Source organism: Oryctolagus cuniculus, chromosome 4, assembly GCF_051225735.1.
Source record: "Oryctolagus cuniculus isolate XC-2025 breed Fujian yellow rabbit chromosome 4, ASM5122573v1, whole genome shotgun sequence".
Lineage (NCBI taxonomy): Eukaryota > Metazoa > Chordata > Mammalia > Lagomorpha > Leporidae > Oryctolagus > Oryctolagus cuniculus.
The window spans coordinates 88048236-88065058 of NC_142870.1; the positions used below are offsets into that span (position 1 = coordinate 88048236).

General features: G+C 39.7%; 1 protein-coding gene across 10 annotated transcripts in view; it reads right to left on the minus strand.

The window, feature by feature from the left end:
* The window catches only part of CCDC50 (coiled-coil domain containing 50), a 75431-nt gene that overhangs the window by 38985 nt on the left and 19623 nt on the right, over positions 1-16823 (minus strand). For all 10 annotated transcript variants that reach the window (XR_016232478.1, XR_001794693.4, XM_008266664.5 and 7 more), the window contains 3 exons: positions 8325-8387; positions 7466-7592; positions 2357-2447 (listed from right to left, as the gene is read on the minus strand). Coding sequence is in view for 8 of the 10 variants with exons in the window: in XM_008266664.5 (XP_008264886.1) it covers positions 2357-2447; positions 7466-7592; positions 8325-8387 (281 nt within the window). In the remaining 2 variants the exon portion in view is untranslated. The remainder of the gene's footprint in view (positions 1-2356; positions 2448-7465; positions 7593-8324; positions 8388-16823) is intronic.

Consider the following 16823-nt stretch of genomic DNA (forward strand, 5'->3'; position numbering starts at 1 on the left):
TCATACCAGGTGTCTCTCCTTTTTATGGTTCTGAACAAGAAGTCTTAGAGAAACAAGGGTGGTTCTGTGGGATGGAAACATATGCAGGACAGCTTACTCATGACCCTGATCATACCTTCTGAATAGGATACACGTACTGAATATACACCAGTCTGTCCAGAATAGCCCCAGTTTATGTAATTATTACTAGCACCCATTTTTCAGCATTCCAAGGTCTATCTGGGGTGGCATTAACAGAATATACATTCTACAATTTAAAATGACAAATCATTTTCTTCCCTTTTACAAACCAAGAGAGTGGCCATGACACTAGCATGACAGGTATGAAGGAAGGCTGACTGAATTGATGTAAACTGAAATGAACTGTAAAGAAGGGTTAAGAATATAAACACAGGAGCAAATTAACATTTACGTAAATTCCAGTCTTCTCACAAGCTAATCATTATCACTAATTGTAGTCACTCAGGTTTAAAAAATGTAATTTAAAAATGCATACAGAATCAAACAGATTACTTCTCCAAGTCAAAACATCATAAATAAGAAAGGTGAAAGAGAGAGAAATACCCTGTCACAGCCTCCATAGGACTATTTCTTCCCTGACTCTACTCCAGGCACCATGTGGGATCTCCCCTCTTAGAAGTTGCAAAAATAACCCAGACATAGAAATCTTGTAAGCTGAAAAATGCCCACAAAATTCATTTTCAACCAGGATCTCAGAATGTGACCCTATTTGGATATAGAATCTTAACAATGCAATTGATACTAAATTAGTGTAGCTCTCTTTAATGACTGGTGTCCTTATAAGATGATGAGAGAGCTCAAAGATAAACAGAGGAAAGTGGGTTGTCTGACAACAAAGGCACAGGTTGAAGTGATGCAGCAGCAAGTCAAGGAATGTTACAGATTGGCAAGAATCACCAACAGACAGTAGGAAGGAAGGAATGATCCTTTTCTTTTTTTTTTTTTTTTTTTTTTTTTTTTGACAGGCAGAGTGGACAGTGAGAGAGAGAGACAGAGAGAAAGGTCTTCCTTTGCCGTTGGTTCACCCTCCAATGGCCGCCGCGGCCGGCGCACCGCGCTGATCCGATGGCAGGAGCCAGGAGCCAGGTGCTTTTCCTGGTCTCCCATGGGGTGCAGGGCCCAAGCACCTGGGCCATCCTCCACTGCACTCCCTGGCCACAGCAGAGGGCTGGCCTGGAAGAGGGGCAACCGGGACAGAATCCGGCGCCCCGACCGGGACTAGAACCCGGTGTGCCGGAGGAATGATCCTTTTCAAGAGGTAGCATCTTGGGGCCTGCACTGTGGTATAACAGGTAAAGCCACAGCCTACAGCGCTGGCATCCCATATGGGTGCCGGTTTGAGTCCCGGCTGCTCTACTTCTGAACCAGCTCTCTGCTATGGCCTGGGAAAGCAGTGGAAGATAGGCCAAGTCCTTGGGACCCTGCACCCATGTGGGAAACCTGAAGAAGCTCCTGGCTCCTGGCTTTGGATCGGCAAGTTTCAGCTGTTGCAGTCAGTTGGGGAGTGAACCAGTGGATGGAACACCACTCTCTCTTTGCCTCTCCTTCTCTCTGCCTCTTTCTCTCTCTGTGTAACACTGACTTTCAAAGAAATAAATAAATCTTTAAAAAAAAAGAAAAAGAAAAAGAAAACGAAAAAGAGGTAGCATCTTGGGACTGGCACTGTGGTGTAGCAGGTTAAGCCACTGCCTGCGTTGCTGACATCCCATATGAGTACCAGTTCGAGTCCTGGCTGCTCCACTTCCAAGCCAGCTCTCTGCTCTGACCTGGGAAAACAGTAGAAGATGGCCCAAGTTCTTGGGCCCATGCACCTGCATAGGAGAAACAGAAGCAGCTCCTGGGTCATGGCTTCAGACTGGTGCAGTTCTAGCCACTGCGACCAATTGGGGAGTGAAGCAGCGGATGGAAGATCTCTCTTTCTCTCTCTCTCTGCCTCTCCTTCTCTCTGTGTAACTCTTTCAAATAAATGAATAAATCTTAAAAAAAAAAAAAATAGGTAGCATCTTGATTTTACATTGCTAATCTCCAAAATTGTGAAAAAATAATTTGTTGCCTTAAACCACCAAATTGGCGGTGATTTTTTTTAGCAGTAGCAAGAACAAATACATGTTTATACATATCCATTTTCATCTCTCAAGACTTCAGCCATTCCACAACTGATCATGAGAAAATAACGATCCATGCAGGACAACGCTTGTACTACTGCTTCCCGAATGAGGAGTTCTGCTGAACGTCCAGCACACCTACATTTAACCCATGAGTACTAAAAAAGGATTTTGCTCTAGATCTGAGCACCCTTTCCTCCACTGGGTGGAGGACATTAACTAAGTTGTACCTCATCCTTCTTCTCCTGAATGCGTCGTCTCTCTGCCTCAATAGTCAGCTTCTCCTGAATTTCCTGAGCAATTTCACAGTCTTGTTGTTCACTAAAAAACAAAAAACAACATGAATAAAGAATATAATGGATAACTGTTCCTAAAAATAAAGCACAAATTATTGAGCACTCACTATGAGCCAGTGCAGGTTTATACCTCACTTAGTTATCAATACAATGAGCACACAGGTTGAAACTGTCACATCTTACAGATGAGAAAAGTTGAGACCCAGAAATGTTAACACCACTTCCCCAAGATCAGAAAGAAAAACGCGGCCAAACCAGAATCTGATTCCCAGACACAACTATGGCACGTCTAGTTTCTCCTAGAGCTCATATCACTTCACTCTACAGAAAGGTATGTTTTCCTGAGATTCTACAAAGTTGGTGCAGACTGTGAAAATAATGTCCAAAAACACTCAACAGTGTACAGGAAGTTTGTGCGAGAGCTCACTAAAATGTCATATTGCTGTGGTCAACTGAAGATAGTAGTATAACTTTGAAATAACTTTATGTTTTATCATTTCTTTCATTTTTAATCACAAACATAATTAAGAAATTATGCTTCAGAAAAAGGACAGAAACAGTGTAAGTTACCCAGCTTTGGTTATTTGTAGAAGCTATTCTGGCTAATACCGGTTTTCTTAACACTCTGGCCACTAAGTCAAACACTGTAATGCTCATGCTATCTTATGCTTTATTGTTTGATTGGTTTCTTGGTTGGTTGGTTCAGTGGTTTTTGGCATTCACACATTCAACCAAATTTAAACAGCATCTACGCATAACACTGAGGATATAATAATTCTTTATTATACATTCAAAAGCTCATAATACTATATTCTAGTGGGAGAAACAAGGGAAATCATTTTGTTGGGGGAAATAGATCCTTTAAAGAAACAGTTCCCAGGGCTGGCACTGGGTTGTGGAAGTAAAGCTGCTGCCTGCAACGCCAGCATTCCATATGCATACTCGTTTGAGTCCAGGTGCTCCATTTCTGATACAGCTCCCTGCTAATGGCCTGGAAAAAGCAGCAAAAATGGCCCAAGTGTTCAGGAACCTGCCAAACTAGATGAAGCTACTGGCTTCTGCCTTTGGCCTGGCCTGGTGCTGGCCTTTACAGCCATCTAGGGGGTGAACCAGTGGATGCCAATCTCTCTCTCTCTTGCTCTCTCTCTCCCTTTCTCTCCCTCTCTCTATAATTCAGATTTTCAAGATAAATAAATAAATCTTTTAAATAAAATAAAGAAGCAGTTCCCACAGAAAATGGAGTTTGGTCTTCTCAAAAATGGTTACAAAATTTTGCCCCAGGTACACAAGTCTTCTAGTTTCAAATTTCAAGAAAAAACAATAGAAAGCTTAGAACTCTACAATGTGATAGCTATGGGGAGCCAATCTTTTTAAAAAAATTGTTAGCCACAAAAAAAAAAAAAAAAAAAAAAAAAAAACCAGAGTTCACAATCTAAAAAGATGTGATGCAATAAAATTCCAATTTTTATTTTTATATGTAGTTCATTTGCTAAACAAATATATTCCCTCATTTACCTCCTGCCAATCAAACTTAAAATACTCATAAGTCTCAGTGTTGGTGGCATATTCCATGTTTAATGGCAGTCTTTTATAATTGTAAAAGAGTTGAGAGTGGGGATAGAATAAAAACCTAACTTTTCTAGAGGAACTGAAATTCAAATATTCTATTCTAACAAAACAGAGTAAGAAATGATTCTCATTTACATGAGGAAACCTTCATTTTGAACATGTTTGGAAATAGGCAGATGTAGGTAAAAAGTAGATGTGTACATATACATGCTAGTATGTATGCACCCACCATGGAAGAAGGAGAGCAAAAGAATACACAATACAGCAAGCACAAGCCAGAAATAGTAAAACTTTTCTTTTTTGTAATCAGTAGGAAAATTACTAGACTAGAAATCTGAAGCCCTGGTTTGCAGCCTTGCTTCTACCTCTAATGATTATGCCTTCTCATGCCATTTTATCAGCTATAAAAACATCTAGACTGAATGATCTTATATTAAAAGTCTAATATTCTAGGATTTTTATATATTCAAATAAAAGAAATGGAAATAAACAAAAATCTACCCATAGCAATTTCTATTTAGATTTGCTCCTTTCATTTAACTTAGAATAATTTAGAATTATACACAAAGCCATGGCTTTAGTTTTCAAGGAGTTCTCTACCTGCACTTCCCAAACAAATGTAAAATCTATACAGCTCCAAGTGACTACTATAGGCAAGGTGGTAATAAATGGGAAGAAAGCAGTAGCAAAGAAAGCAAATCCAAATGAAATATTGAGGGTCACAAGTGACACAAAAGATATATTTACTGGTACAGCAGAGAAAGATGTAAAGATTCAGTTGAGCTCAGTTATTTCAAACTGTATTTCCAAGAAGAATCATTTCTAGTTACGTCAGTTAATTATACAGAATCCTGAGGAAGCAAAACCAAATGAGAAAGGAGTACAAAATAGTCTGGAAGTCTTACTTTGGATGATGGCCCCAGAACCAAAGCTGAATGAATGGTTCCACTTCTGTTAAAATCTCTAGCATTTCACCCACCCCACAACATCCAGTTGTCAAAACTGCCAGAGAATAAAAATGACAGACTCCCTTCCAGGCAAGAACATCCTCCCTGGTTCTCTCATTTGGGATCTATAAACCACTACTCTCCAATTCCTGATTTGTATTTCACAGTACTTTATTTTATAACTCACTAACATTATCCTAATTCTGAATCTTAGACTTCTGGATCAGAATAATCTTTCCTAATAGATAAGAATCAACACTATAAAGGGCAATAACCTAGAACTCTAGAACATTCTTTAGTTGGCTCTCAAGGTCTTCACTACAACTGTGACACAGCTTCAGAACATTCCAAATCAGTCTATTCCTCTTTATATGTCCATTACCATTAACCTTAATTCAGATCTCATTATCTTCTCTATTTTCTCTACCACCATTGTCTAACCAGTTTCCTCATCTCATTTGGCCACTGCTCAACAGCTACTTTCAATTTTACCCTTCAAGCCTTTACCAACCCAGTCCCCACAGAAGGTCCCAAACATAACCTATAACTCTTTTCAGTGGTTGCCTATTCCTTGTAACATAAAATCTAGGGGCATGCACTTGGCACAGTGGTTAAGATGCCACTTATAACACCCACATCCTATATCAGGGTGCTTAGTTCAAGTCTAGGTTCCCCTGCTTCTGATCAAGCTTACTGCTAATGCACAGCCTGGGTAGCATCAAATGAGATAATAGCTCATGTACTTGGGTCACTGCCATGCATATAGGCAACCCAGAGTGCCAGGTCCCTGGCTTCAGCATGGCCCAGTCCTGGATGTTGTGGGCAGCTGCAGAGTAAACTAGCAAATGAAAGATCTCTGTGTCTATCTCCTTGTCTCTCTGCCTTTCAAATAAAATGAAAATAAAAATTCAAAAAAAAAAAACATTTAATTTTTAAATGTACCTAAATTCCTTAAATTATGTGACCTTTTATAGTCCAGTTTTTGGCTACTTTTCAGGTTGCATCTCCTACTTAATGTTATCTTAATTATATTATGCCCCCTGGCAATTCTCAACTTCTTGCAGCTACCAAGAGATTCCTGGTCTTTTTGCCTACTGCCCTTATACTTGCTATTTTTCTGGTAAGAACGGCTTTCTCCAATTATCCTATAAATTCCTAATTAGCCATCAAGTTTCAGATTAAATACAGCACCTGTTCTGTGGAGGGTTTCCCAGTCTCATTTTCTCTTCATAGGCATGAAATTTACAATTCAATTCTCTGTGAATCTTGCCTGTATTTCTAGACATACAATGTGCAGGATGTTTTCCTGAAGCTCTTAAAGGCAACAGCTACATGGCCCAGCAACATGGTGTAGTAGGTTACACCTCCACCCACGGCACTGTTATCCCATATGGATGCCAATTCCTGTTCCGGCTGCTCCTCTTCTGATCCAGCTCTCTGCTTATGGCCTGGGAAAACAGTGGAGGATGGCCCAAGTTCTTGGGCCCCTGCATCCACATGGGAGATCCAGAGGAGGCTCCTGCCTCTGGATCGGCCCAGCTCTGATCACTGTGGCTACTTGGGGAGTTAACCAGCAGATGGAAGAACTGTTTCTCTCCCTTTTGCTGAAACTCTGCCTTTCAAATAAACACATCTTTAAAAAAAAAAAAAGCAATAGTTATTATGTCTTCTTCCCTCTGGTCTCCTATGCCTTTCAAGGCACCCAGTTTAAAAGTCAATAAAATATTTATTTACAAAATAAGGAAGTTTAGCAAAATGACGAATAGAGTCCTCCCTACAAATAAGAAGTGGAAGGGCAAACACATAATGCTAGAATAAATTAAGGGGTCCTTCACTTCTGCCTTTTCTCCTTCCTCCTCAACACTCTCATGGGGTCACATCCACCAGTACCGAGTTGTAAAAGCCAGTCTCAGAGAAGAATTGGATTCCATGAACTTTAAAACACTGAGAAACAGTAAAAAGTAATGTTGCTGAAAGGACTATGATTTTTGAACTGATCATTTTCATTAAGGGTCAAGACTGAGAGAGAACTTTCTTCAGATATTGAAGTGATGAAAAGAATTGAGAGGACAATTCACAACTTTGTTACATTCTACAATTTTCTTTGAAAGTGAGAGGACCAAGGAAAGTAACAGCAGCAAACACAAGTGGGAAATAGAAAAGGAACCCAATACAACTCATAAAATTCTTTGATGCCAATTATTTCACTTGATTGATCAAACCAACCATGAGCAGAGACAAAGATTAATTTTCCAGTTTTGTGGGTAATTCACACAGGTCCATTGGTTGACTCAAAGTTACACAACTAAAAGTGGTGAAATTCACACCATAATCCTGTATCCCAAAATGTAGTCAAGGGTTACAGCAGAAAGGGGAAGTTTTCAAAGCAAAGAAAACTACTGGATAATCACAGTAGGATTTGTAGTATAACAGGGACTAGAGGAGTCTCCTCCTGCCCGCCATGGCTGTTGGCTCCACAGAGAAAACCACTACTGACATTACACCCTCCTAACTCCCAGATCCTCACAGGTCTTTGTAGCGCTTTTGGAGCTGAGCCTGGGCTTTCAGATCTTCCTCTTGGAGCTGCTTAGCCACCTGCAGATCATGCTGGACCAAACGGCTCCTCTGAACATTCGATGCCAAGTGATGCTCAACTGGAACAGAAAGAGGAGAGCAATGACAATGCATTGGGCTGTTAGTACCAATCTTTATTAACACACTTAACAAACTCAAAAGGGCTTCACATCTATCACTTCATTTCATACTCTCAACAACACTGTGTAAACAGCAGCACAGAAATTATTATCTCTATTTTTCTCTTTAGCAAAAAGAGAAGATCAACAAGGTAAGTAATTTGCCTTTGGCCAAAAAATAAATAAATAAAAGGTGATATAATGATTCCACACAAACATTCTAAAGCCAGAGCCAGTACTCTTCCTGTTAACACACTACCAATCTATTTATTAATGCATTTTTCAATACTTAATGGGTATACTTACAAATGAGTTGTTCACAAATCACATATTCACAAATGCGCACATAACCTAGATTTACTTCCCACCAGCACACTGCACAAATATTCAGAAAACATCAGTGGAACCTAATATGTTCACACCCTGTTCTGGAAGCAGGACTAGATTCCTATGGCAGCTCCTCCTAAGGCAGAGGGAAAGGTAAAAGTTCCTTTTTTCTTCCTATATACCCTGCAGTTTTCTAATTCTTGACAGTCTGCCCTGCTTGAAAACACCCAACTATTCATCATTCATCCAGACATCACTTGTCTAGACAAATTCTACATGATGGGTAATAGACAGTCTGGCCATGTGGCTGTGTTCTCTCGCTACCTCGCCCTAAGAAACTGAAGGCCCATGAGAGCCATTACTCACTCTCTTGTTCCTGCAGACTGTGAGCCAAGGTGTGGTCCTCCAGGACAGCAAAATCTCTGCACACTGGTGAGAATGAAGGAAGAGTAGACACGAAGACTCATTAGTGGTACTCCGACATAAAAAGAACTTTGTTTCATTCAAAATACCAATTATAATATTTCAAGATTATCAACTTTATAATCTCCAATGCATAAAGCAGTGTCTAGTTAAACATGTAATCTTCATTCACAAAAATCCATACAGTGCCTGCTCAGTGCGCCACGGTTGGGTGTTTCCTAAGGTGATGACATTAACCACCGCAACAGAAATTGTAATCCACCTCTAATGGGGAGAGGGAACACTGCTAAAATAACAGATTGTTGCTGAGAGCTGAGTTCTTGCTTGCATGGGTCAGGGAAGTTAGAAGAAACCTAGTCTATGAATCGGCCTCTGTGGTTCTCAGGAGACAAACTCAGAGATTTACAGCTCTCCTAGTGTCCTTAAGGAAAACCACACCATCATTAGTCCCTCAGTAGAAACAAATCTCCACTTCAAGAAAAAGCATGTGCTTCAATGGATTCATCTCCAGGGTCTCTGGGTCTCTCTAAACCCTAAATAATTTACAAACAAACAAAAATGGAAGAAATTGGAAAGCTATCCCTAACTTTGCCTCCCTCAGGAAATCCCAGCAAGACTACCTACTGGTCTCCCAGGTCCATTTAACTCCAAATTACAATTTAAATTCCTGCTTATTAAAAGGAATATGCAAACCAAAACATGAAGAACTCATCATGAAAAGTGCTGTTTTAAGGATGTGTAGTTTAGATGCTATGTTCTTACTCTATTCCAAATACGTAACTAATGTTATAAAAGGAAAATTCCCCAAAGCATCAGACTACTACAATGTGTACGACTCATGAAACTACCCCCTGGGACTTATAGAAGGTCATAGATTTCTTTCTGCAGGTTTGGATTTATCTCTGAGGACGTTTAAAAAGATGAACAACACTGCCTGTGTTCACTTATGTTCACATATATATTCACACATTGTCTTGTCCCTCATTGAGAGACAAAAACACAATCAGATAGAAGTAATGTTCTTCTAGTGCCCCATAGCACACTAGAGTGACTACAGTTGGCAATAATGTATTATTTACTCCATAAAGAAATTGAAGAAAAGAGCTAATAGGCTACAAACAAAAGGAAACTGAAAAGCTAACTGGCTGATTTATGTTACATATGTGTGTTGAAATACTATGCTGTACCCCATTAAAATGTACAAGTACTACATGGAAATCAAAATTTTATTTTTTAAAGATTTATCTGAGGGGCCGGTGCTGTGGCGTAGCAGGTAAAGCCGCTACCTGCAGTGCTGGCATCCCATATGAGTGCAGGTTCGAGTCCCGACTGCTCCATTTCTGATCCAGCTCTCTGCTATGGCCTGGGAAAGCAGAAGATGGCCCAAGTCCTTGGGCCTCTGGACCCACGTGGGAGACTAGAAAGAAGCTTCTAGCTTGTGGCTTTGGATGGGCGCAGCTCCGGATGTCGCAGTAGATTGGAGAGTGAACCAGCGGATGGAAGATCTCCCTCCCTCCTACCCCCCTCTGTGTGTCTGTGTGTGTGTGTGTGTGTGTGTGTCTCCTTCTGTGTAACTTTGACTTTCAAATAAATAATAAATAAATCTTAAAAAAATATTTATTTGAAAGGTAAAGTGGGGGTGGGTAGAGGGAGAGAGACAGAGAGAGAAAGAGAATAGAGAGAGATATATTTCTTATGTTGGTTCACTTCTCAAATGGCTGCAACAATCAAGACTGAGCAAGGCCAAGACCAGAAGCCAGGAATTCCACCTACATCTCCATCATGCTGCCAGGGGACCTTGCTCAGAACCATAATTCATTGCCTTCCCAGGCACATTAGCAAGGAGCTGGATCCAAAGCAGAATAGCCAGACAGGACTCAAATCATTACTAAAATATAGAATGTTGGCAACACAAGTGGTAGTTTAACCAGCTGTGCCACAATCAAAGAAACAACTTAATATTTAAATATGGAGACCTTGGAGATGCAATGCTGACATCTCATTTCAAAATGCTGGTTTGAGTCCCCAGTCTGGCTTCCTGCTAATGAGTCTTAAAAGCTTAAGTATGTGACACTCATGTGGGAAAGCTGGGTGGAATTCCTAGTTCCTCGGTTAGCTCTGTTCCAGACCTGGCTATTATGGCCATTTGGGGAGTGAACATTTTGTTTCATTCTGTCTTTCAAATAAATACATCTTTGAATGAATAAATATATGGCACTGATAACCTGAATTCAAAATGGCAATTGTCTCTGAAAACAGAAAAAGAAGGGGCAGGACTGCCTTAGCTACACAAGTCACTCTACAGCTTTACAAAAAGAGAAGACTGAAGCAGTTAAGGCAAAATATTAACATCTAATTTTTGTGGTAGATTACTAGGTTGCTGTGTTTGTTTTTAGTAATGTTTTTACATTTTAAATTCTATAATTAAATATAAATTCCTTTAAGTTCCTTCATTTCATCAACAGCATATATTGTTAAATCACAAACATGTAGTCTGACCTAATAGAGGTAAGGAATGTGTGAATTCCTGATTATAATAACATGGCCTTCTTAATGATTTTTTATTTTTTTTTGACAGGCAGAGTGGACAGTGAGAGAGAGAGAGAGACAGAGAGAAAGGTCTTCCTTTACCGTTGGTTCACCCTCCAACGGCCGCCGCGGCCAGCGTTCCGTGCTGATCCGAAGGCAGGAGCCAGGTGCTTCTCTTGCTCTCCCATGCGGGTGCAGGGCCCAAGGACTTGGGCCATCCTCCACTGCACTCCCGGGCCACAGCAGAGAGCTGGCCTGGAAGAGGGGCAGCCAGGACAGAATCTGGTGCCCCAATCGGGACTAGAACCCAGGGTGCCGGCACTGCAGGCGGAGGATTAGCCTATTGAGCCGAGGCGCCGGCCTATGATTTCTTAATATCTAAAGAGCAAGACTGATTTACAAATTCAATTATTCTAAGTTGATGCTAACTCTTTTTCTGCAGATCCAGAAATGGTACTAACTGGGTATGAGCACGGCCTAAATTAGAAGATCTTAATGGCTATAGGGAAATGCATGGATTATGAGTATATACATAGTAGTAGTGTCAAATATAATGATGTAGGACCTCAGAATTTATTAAATGCTTCCAAGTACGACTCATTTATTCTGAAATATTATTTGTCCAATCTATAATTTCTTCTGCATCTACTCTACTTCTTTCAAGATCTGCCTGTGTAAACCCTATATAATTACTCTATGGCAACCTGGGAACAAACATTTAGTCACCTTTGTAAATCAGTAACTGGACTGGGTATGTCAGAAAACATTTCACAGACAGGCCAGGCTAAGAGCCTGCCTAGAACTTTGCTCTTTCTCTAACCTACTCTGCTTGGTTGTAAACAGTATAAACAGTATGCTGAGAACAAACAGCCATGAGCTCCATTCACCAATTTTACCTTCGGCCACATTTAAAGTGGATTTCTGGAACCTAGTCTTTCACCCCCACTTCTCAAACACCTTCCCAGCCGTGTTCACTCTCTCTCACTCCAAACCCACGGTTGTTTTTTGTGTTCTTTCCATAAATCAACCTCATCATCGTCTACTATTCCTAACCTGATACTAACATGAGTGTCCGCACCACAATTTTCCAACTGATCTGCTTTATTTCCACCCTGACCTAAATGGTCCTGTGGCCTCCTCTGTAACTTGACACTTTACAAAACTTACAGTATGGTGGCTAAATATCTTTTAAACATTAAAATCCTGGAACACCGCTTGTTTAGAAAAGCTTTAACAGAAAGAAATGTACTTGGCTCCTGAGCTAGAGCATACAGCTGCCTCACCATCCATTTAGAAATCCTTGAGGATAGGAATACTATAGGGGTAATCTCACCTAACAATTAGCACCGGATGTAGCATGTTGAGACTTCAGAAAATGCTCACTAATGAAAACAACAACAAAAAGAAGAAACTGGTCAAAAAGGCAAAGAACAGTAAGAGTTCCAGAAAGCAAGTGAACAACATCATGAACAGAATTAAGCTCTGCCATTTGAAAGAACCACAGACTTGTAAAATTTGTCAACTACCATTAAAGTCAGGGGTAGGGAACCTCCAGCCTGCAGGCCATATAAGGCTTGGGAAGTTATTTGGTTTAGTTCTGCCAAGGCAATGGCAGGCAGGACTCAAAACTTAGTAAATCTACAGAAGGCTACTTTTTAGGCTGATAACTTTGTATGATCCACAAATGATATTATAGGATCCAAATGGCCCTTGGCAGAAGGTTACCCACCCCTGACTTAAATAAACTAATCATTTATTGATACTATTGTAACAGGAAAATTAGGATCCTCTATCATTCCTATTAAAGGAGTTTCAATGATTTTTAACCCAAATATATACATATAAATATTCAGTGAATTAGTTTACATTAAACAGAGTCAGTCTCAGAAATTAAGAGGGGACTGACTGACATACCTTATACATATACATATACAAATATATTCCAATCTATTTTCCTTTTGGAGAGTAAGATTCTCATTCAGTTCTGGATTTTCCCTAAACACACAAATGTTATAGTCTCATAAACACTCATTTATTCAATAAGCATGTGCTGAACTCTATGTCAGAATGAATATGTCACTCCCAAAATAGTAAAGAGGTGGGAATGACAGAAAGGTAAATAAGAGGAAAGGTGGGGGGGGGAAAAAAAAAAAGGCTGACTAATGGGTACTAAGTGCCAGAGAGGAGTAAGAAGTTCTGGTGCTCTACTGCACAGAAATATGACTACAGATAATGTGCTGTATATCTTTCCTATTTTTAATTTTTTTATTTGACAAGTAGAGTCATAGATAGTGAAAGAGACAGAGAGAAAGGTCCTCCTTCCATTGGTTCACTCCCCAAATGGCCGCCACGGCCGGCGCTGTGCCAATCTGAAGCCAGGAGCTTCTTCCTGGTCTCCCATACAGGTGCAGGAGCCCAAGCACTTGGGCCATCCTCCACTGCCCTCGTGGGCCACAGCAGAGCTGGACTGGAAGAGGAGCAACCGGGACTAGAACCCGGCTCCCATATGGGATACCGGCACCACAGGCAGAGGATTACCCAAGTGAGCCATGGTGCCGGCCCCTCTGTATATCTTTCTATAGAAAAAAATTCTACAAGACATGATTTTGGATGTTTTCACCATAAAGAAAGTTGAATGTCTGAGGAGGTAGATATATTTGACTATACACTGCACAAAGCAGACACACAATGAAATGAAATGCCACAAAATACTTCATAAATATAATTTTATATTAAATAAAAAATTTTAAAGGCAAGCAGGTATAACAATAAATGTTACATTAATGAACTGTAGTAAATTCTTTGAAGGCATAAATACTGGATCAGTTATGAAAGCTGTGAATTTGAGCTAGGTGTAAGGAATAGGAGAGACAAACAGAATATTTAGCAATACCTTGAAGTATAAGTTAACATCCAGAATGATCTCAATGGAAGCTTACAAATCCTATGGACAGAAGCAGTAAATACTTACAGCAGAGAATTAACCGTGAAAAAAAGCTCCAAAGACAAAAATGCACAAGGTGACTTAGAGCTTTGTGTGCCAGAAGCACTGAAGACACAAAGCAGCAGAGGACAGAATGGCCCTGTGGGCTGAGCTTGTGGCAATTCCATAGCACTCCAAGTACACTGCATCCCCGGCAAGCACCAAAGAAAAATCTGATCATCACAATCTCACTCTACCTCAAACTACCCAAAAGCTATCTTTCACACTTTTCCTCCTCTTAGATTTGTTCCCCATGTTTGTCGTCTTTTTGTTTTTCATTATTTCTCCTAGGACACTTTCTTGCAGGTGTACCTGCTTGCTAATTTTACCTTAGGTCCAGACACAGCCTGCTCCCCAATTTCACCTATAAATGATGGTGGGTACTTTCCATCTACGTAGTTACAGAGGTGCTTCTTTTACATAGAACGCCTCATCTGCTCTCCCCTTGGCAGTTAGCAGGAAAACAAAAACTCAATTTCTTTAGCAATCAACATTTTAAAAGAAAAGATCACAAATTTGAATGTTCCCTAAAATTCCAGTCCAATAACAAATATGAAATCTTAAAATGGTGTTTTTCTTAGTCATTAATAATATCAGATTTGTATCTCCTCAGGTTTGTATCCATATCGGGAAAAGTAAATGACTGTATTTTATATAAAACAAATTTAACATTATTTAGAAAGCTCATTCAGTTTTTCTTCATTCAGAAACAAAATATTCTCTTCATAATTTGTTCCAGAAAAGTGATTCATATTTAGAAGTGATGGGATAAAATGTTTTTTTTTTTTTTTTTTTTTTTTTTTGACAGGCAGAGTGGACAGTGAGAGAGAGAGAGACAGAGAGAAAGGTCTTCCTTTTCCGCTGGTTCACTCTCCAATGGCCGCCAAGGCTGGCGCGCTGTGGCCGGCGCACCGCGCTGATCCAAAGGCAGGAGCCAGGTGCTTCTCCTGGTCTCCCATGGGGTGTAGGGCCCAAGGACTTCGGCCATCCTCCATTGCACTCCCGGGCCACAGCAGAGAGCTATCCTGGAGGAGGGGCAACCAGGAAAGAATCCGGCGCCCCGACCAGGACTAGAACCCGGTATGCCGGCGCTGCTAGGTGGAGGATTAGCCTACGGAGCCATGGCGCTGGCTAAAATGTCTTTTTTTAAAATGGACAAACAGAAGTGCCCCCTCCAAACTACAAAACAATGCACCCACATGCACACACACTACACTAAGGATAGTGGGAATTTTCTTTAGTATTATAGTAAATGAACATATTCTCTAATTTTAGCCAAAAATGAGCACTTAACCTGTATTTATATTAGAAACGGAAAAAAATTTGTAGAGACAGTTTGTTGAGCTAATCTGCTCAAAAGTTTAAAAGTACTAAACAAGAATTAAATTGTACTCTTGTTGGCAAGAACAACTTTCACTCCAGTCAAATGTGCAGAATGAATACACACCATCTAATCATCCCATCGCAACTAAGTCCAGAACTGTCTGCTTCAAGGAATGGCTTACAGATCACTCTCATACCTCTTCTAACTTGCAACACTTAGCATTCTTTCCCAGTTAACTACATACAAACTGGGAAAGAAGTAATGTCATCCTCCTCTGTCATTCTCTTCTGTCCTTCTCTTATCCACACTCTAATACTTTTTGAAAGAACAATTCCTATGACTCAATCTTTACGAGCTTCCACCCACATAAAAAAGTGTGGATTAATTCTCCCACCAGAGGCTATTTCTTTCAACTGTAACTGTTTTCCCTTTTATGGAATAGTAGCATTTTGTGAGTTATCCTATTTTCATACATATGCTATTAGGGGCAGATAGACTACATAGTAACTGCTTTGGAAACAGGGATCATGCTTGCTTTCCATTGTTCTATGCATGTGAAAACACTCATGTACAAGGAAGATAGTTCAGAGACACAATTTCTCTAGAGAAAGTTTGTTAAGGACAATCACAACTGAGACACAGAATTTTGTAGATTACAATACAATTTTTACCTACCTGAAGATAAAGGTTTTATCAGTATCCTTATTTTAATTAGGAGGAAACTAAAGATCACAAAAGTGGCCTGAGAAAGATCACCCCACAAATAAATGAATTGGAAATCAAACTGGGTCTTCTAGGTCCAAATATTTCTGTTCAAAAAGATCTACTGGTGAAATGGGTATGCATTTCAGTAAGTCAAAAAAGAATGCTATTAAATCTACATTAAAATAAAAAAATTTGTTTTGAAAACAGTGATAAAATTACATTTTAGTGAAAGTAAAAAAAAGTATTAAAAAAGCATGCTCCAGGTTCCAAAGAAAATGTGACCCAGTCTCCTTTGACTATGTCTCAAGAATAGACATCAGCCTATATTCATTCTTGAGACAAAAGTCCTAATAATAGTTTCCATGTTATGGCCAGCGCCCAGGGTCAACCTTGCAAGCCTCACTATACTGAACTCAGACTACAGTGAAAACACCTGACTTTTCACCTAGAGAAAGTTCCAGAAAGAATATCAAAATCCTAACTTGTAGCTTACTTTTCTTTTTAAACATTTTTATGTATTTTCCAATTTGCTTTCTATTAAGAAGATTCTTGTAATTCTCTTCAAAACATTGAAATAAAAAGAAGAGATGTAAGTTTTTATTCCAATGTAAGCATTAAACACAGATGTAACAACTATTTAACAGGAAAAAAAATCAGCCGCAGCAGTATGATTCAATTTATACTGTTCCTTTAAGGCTTCGGAATGAAAGTTCTGTTGTTTTCTTAGGCAAAAATAAGAAAGCAGACTAGCAAAAACAAAGCCTACACAAAGCACTAAGTTTGGCTAAAATATTTCTGAGCACAAAAGTTTGAAGGGAAATATCAAAAGCTGCTTGGTTCTCATTATCAGAATGGAGAAATAATTAATGCTGGCTCTTCACTGAAACGAAATGGTTTATTA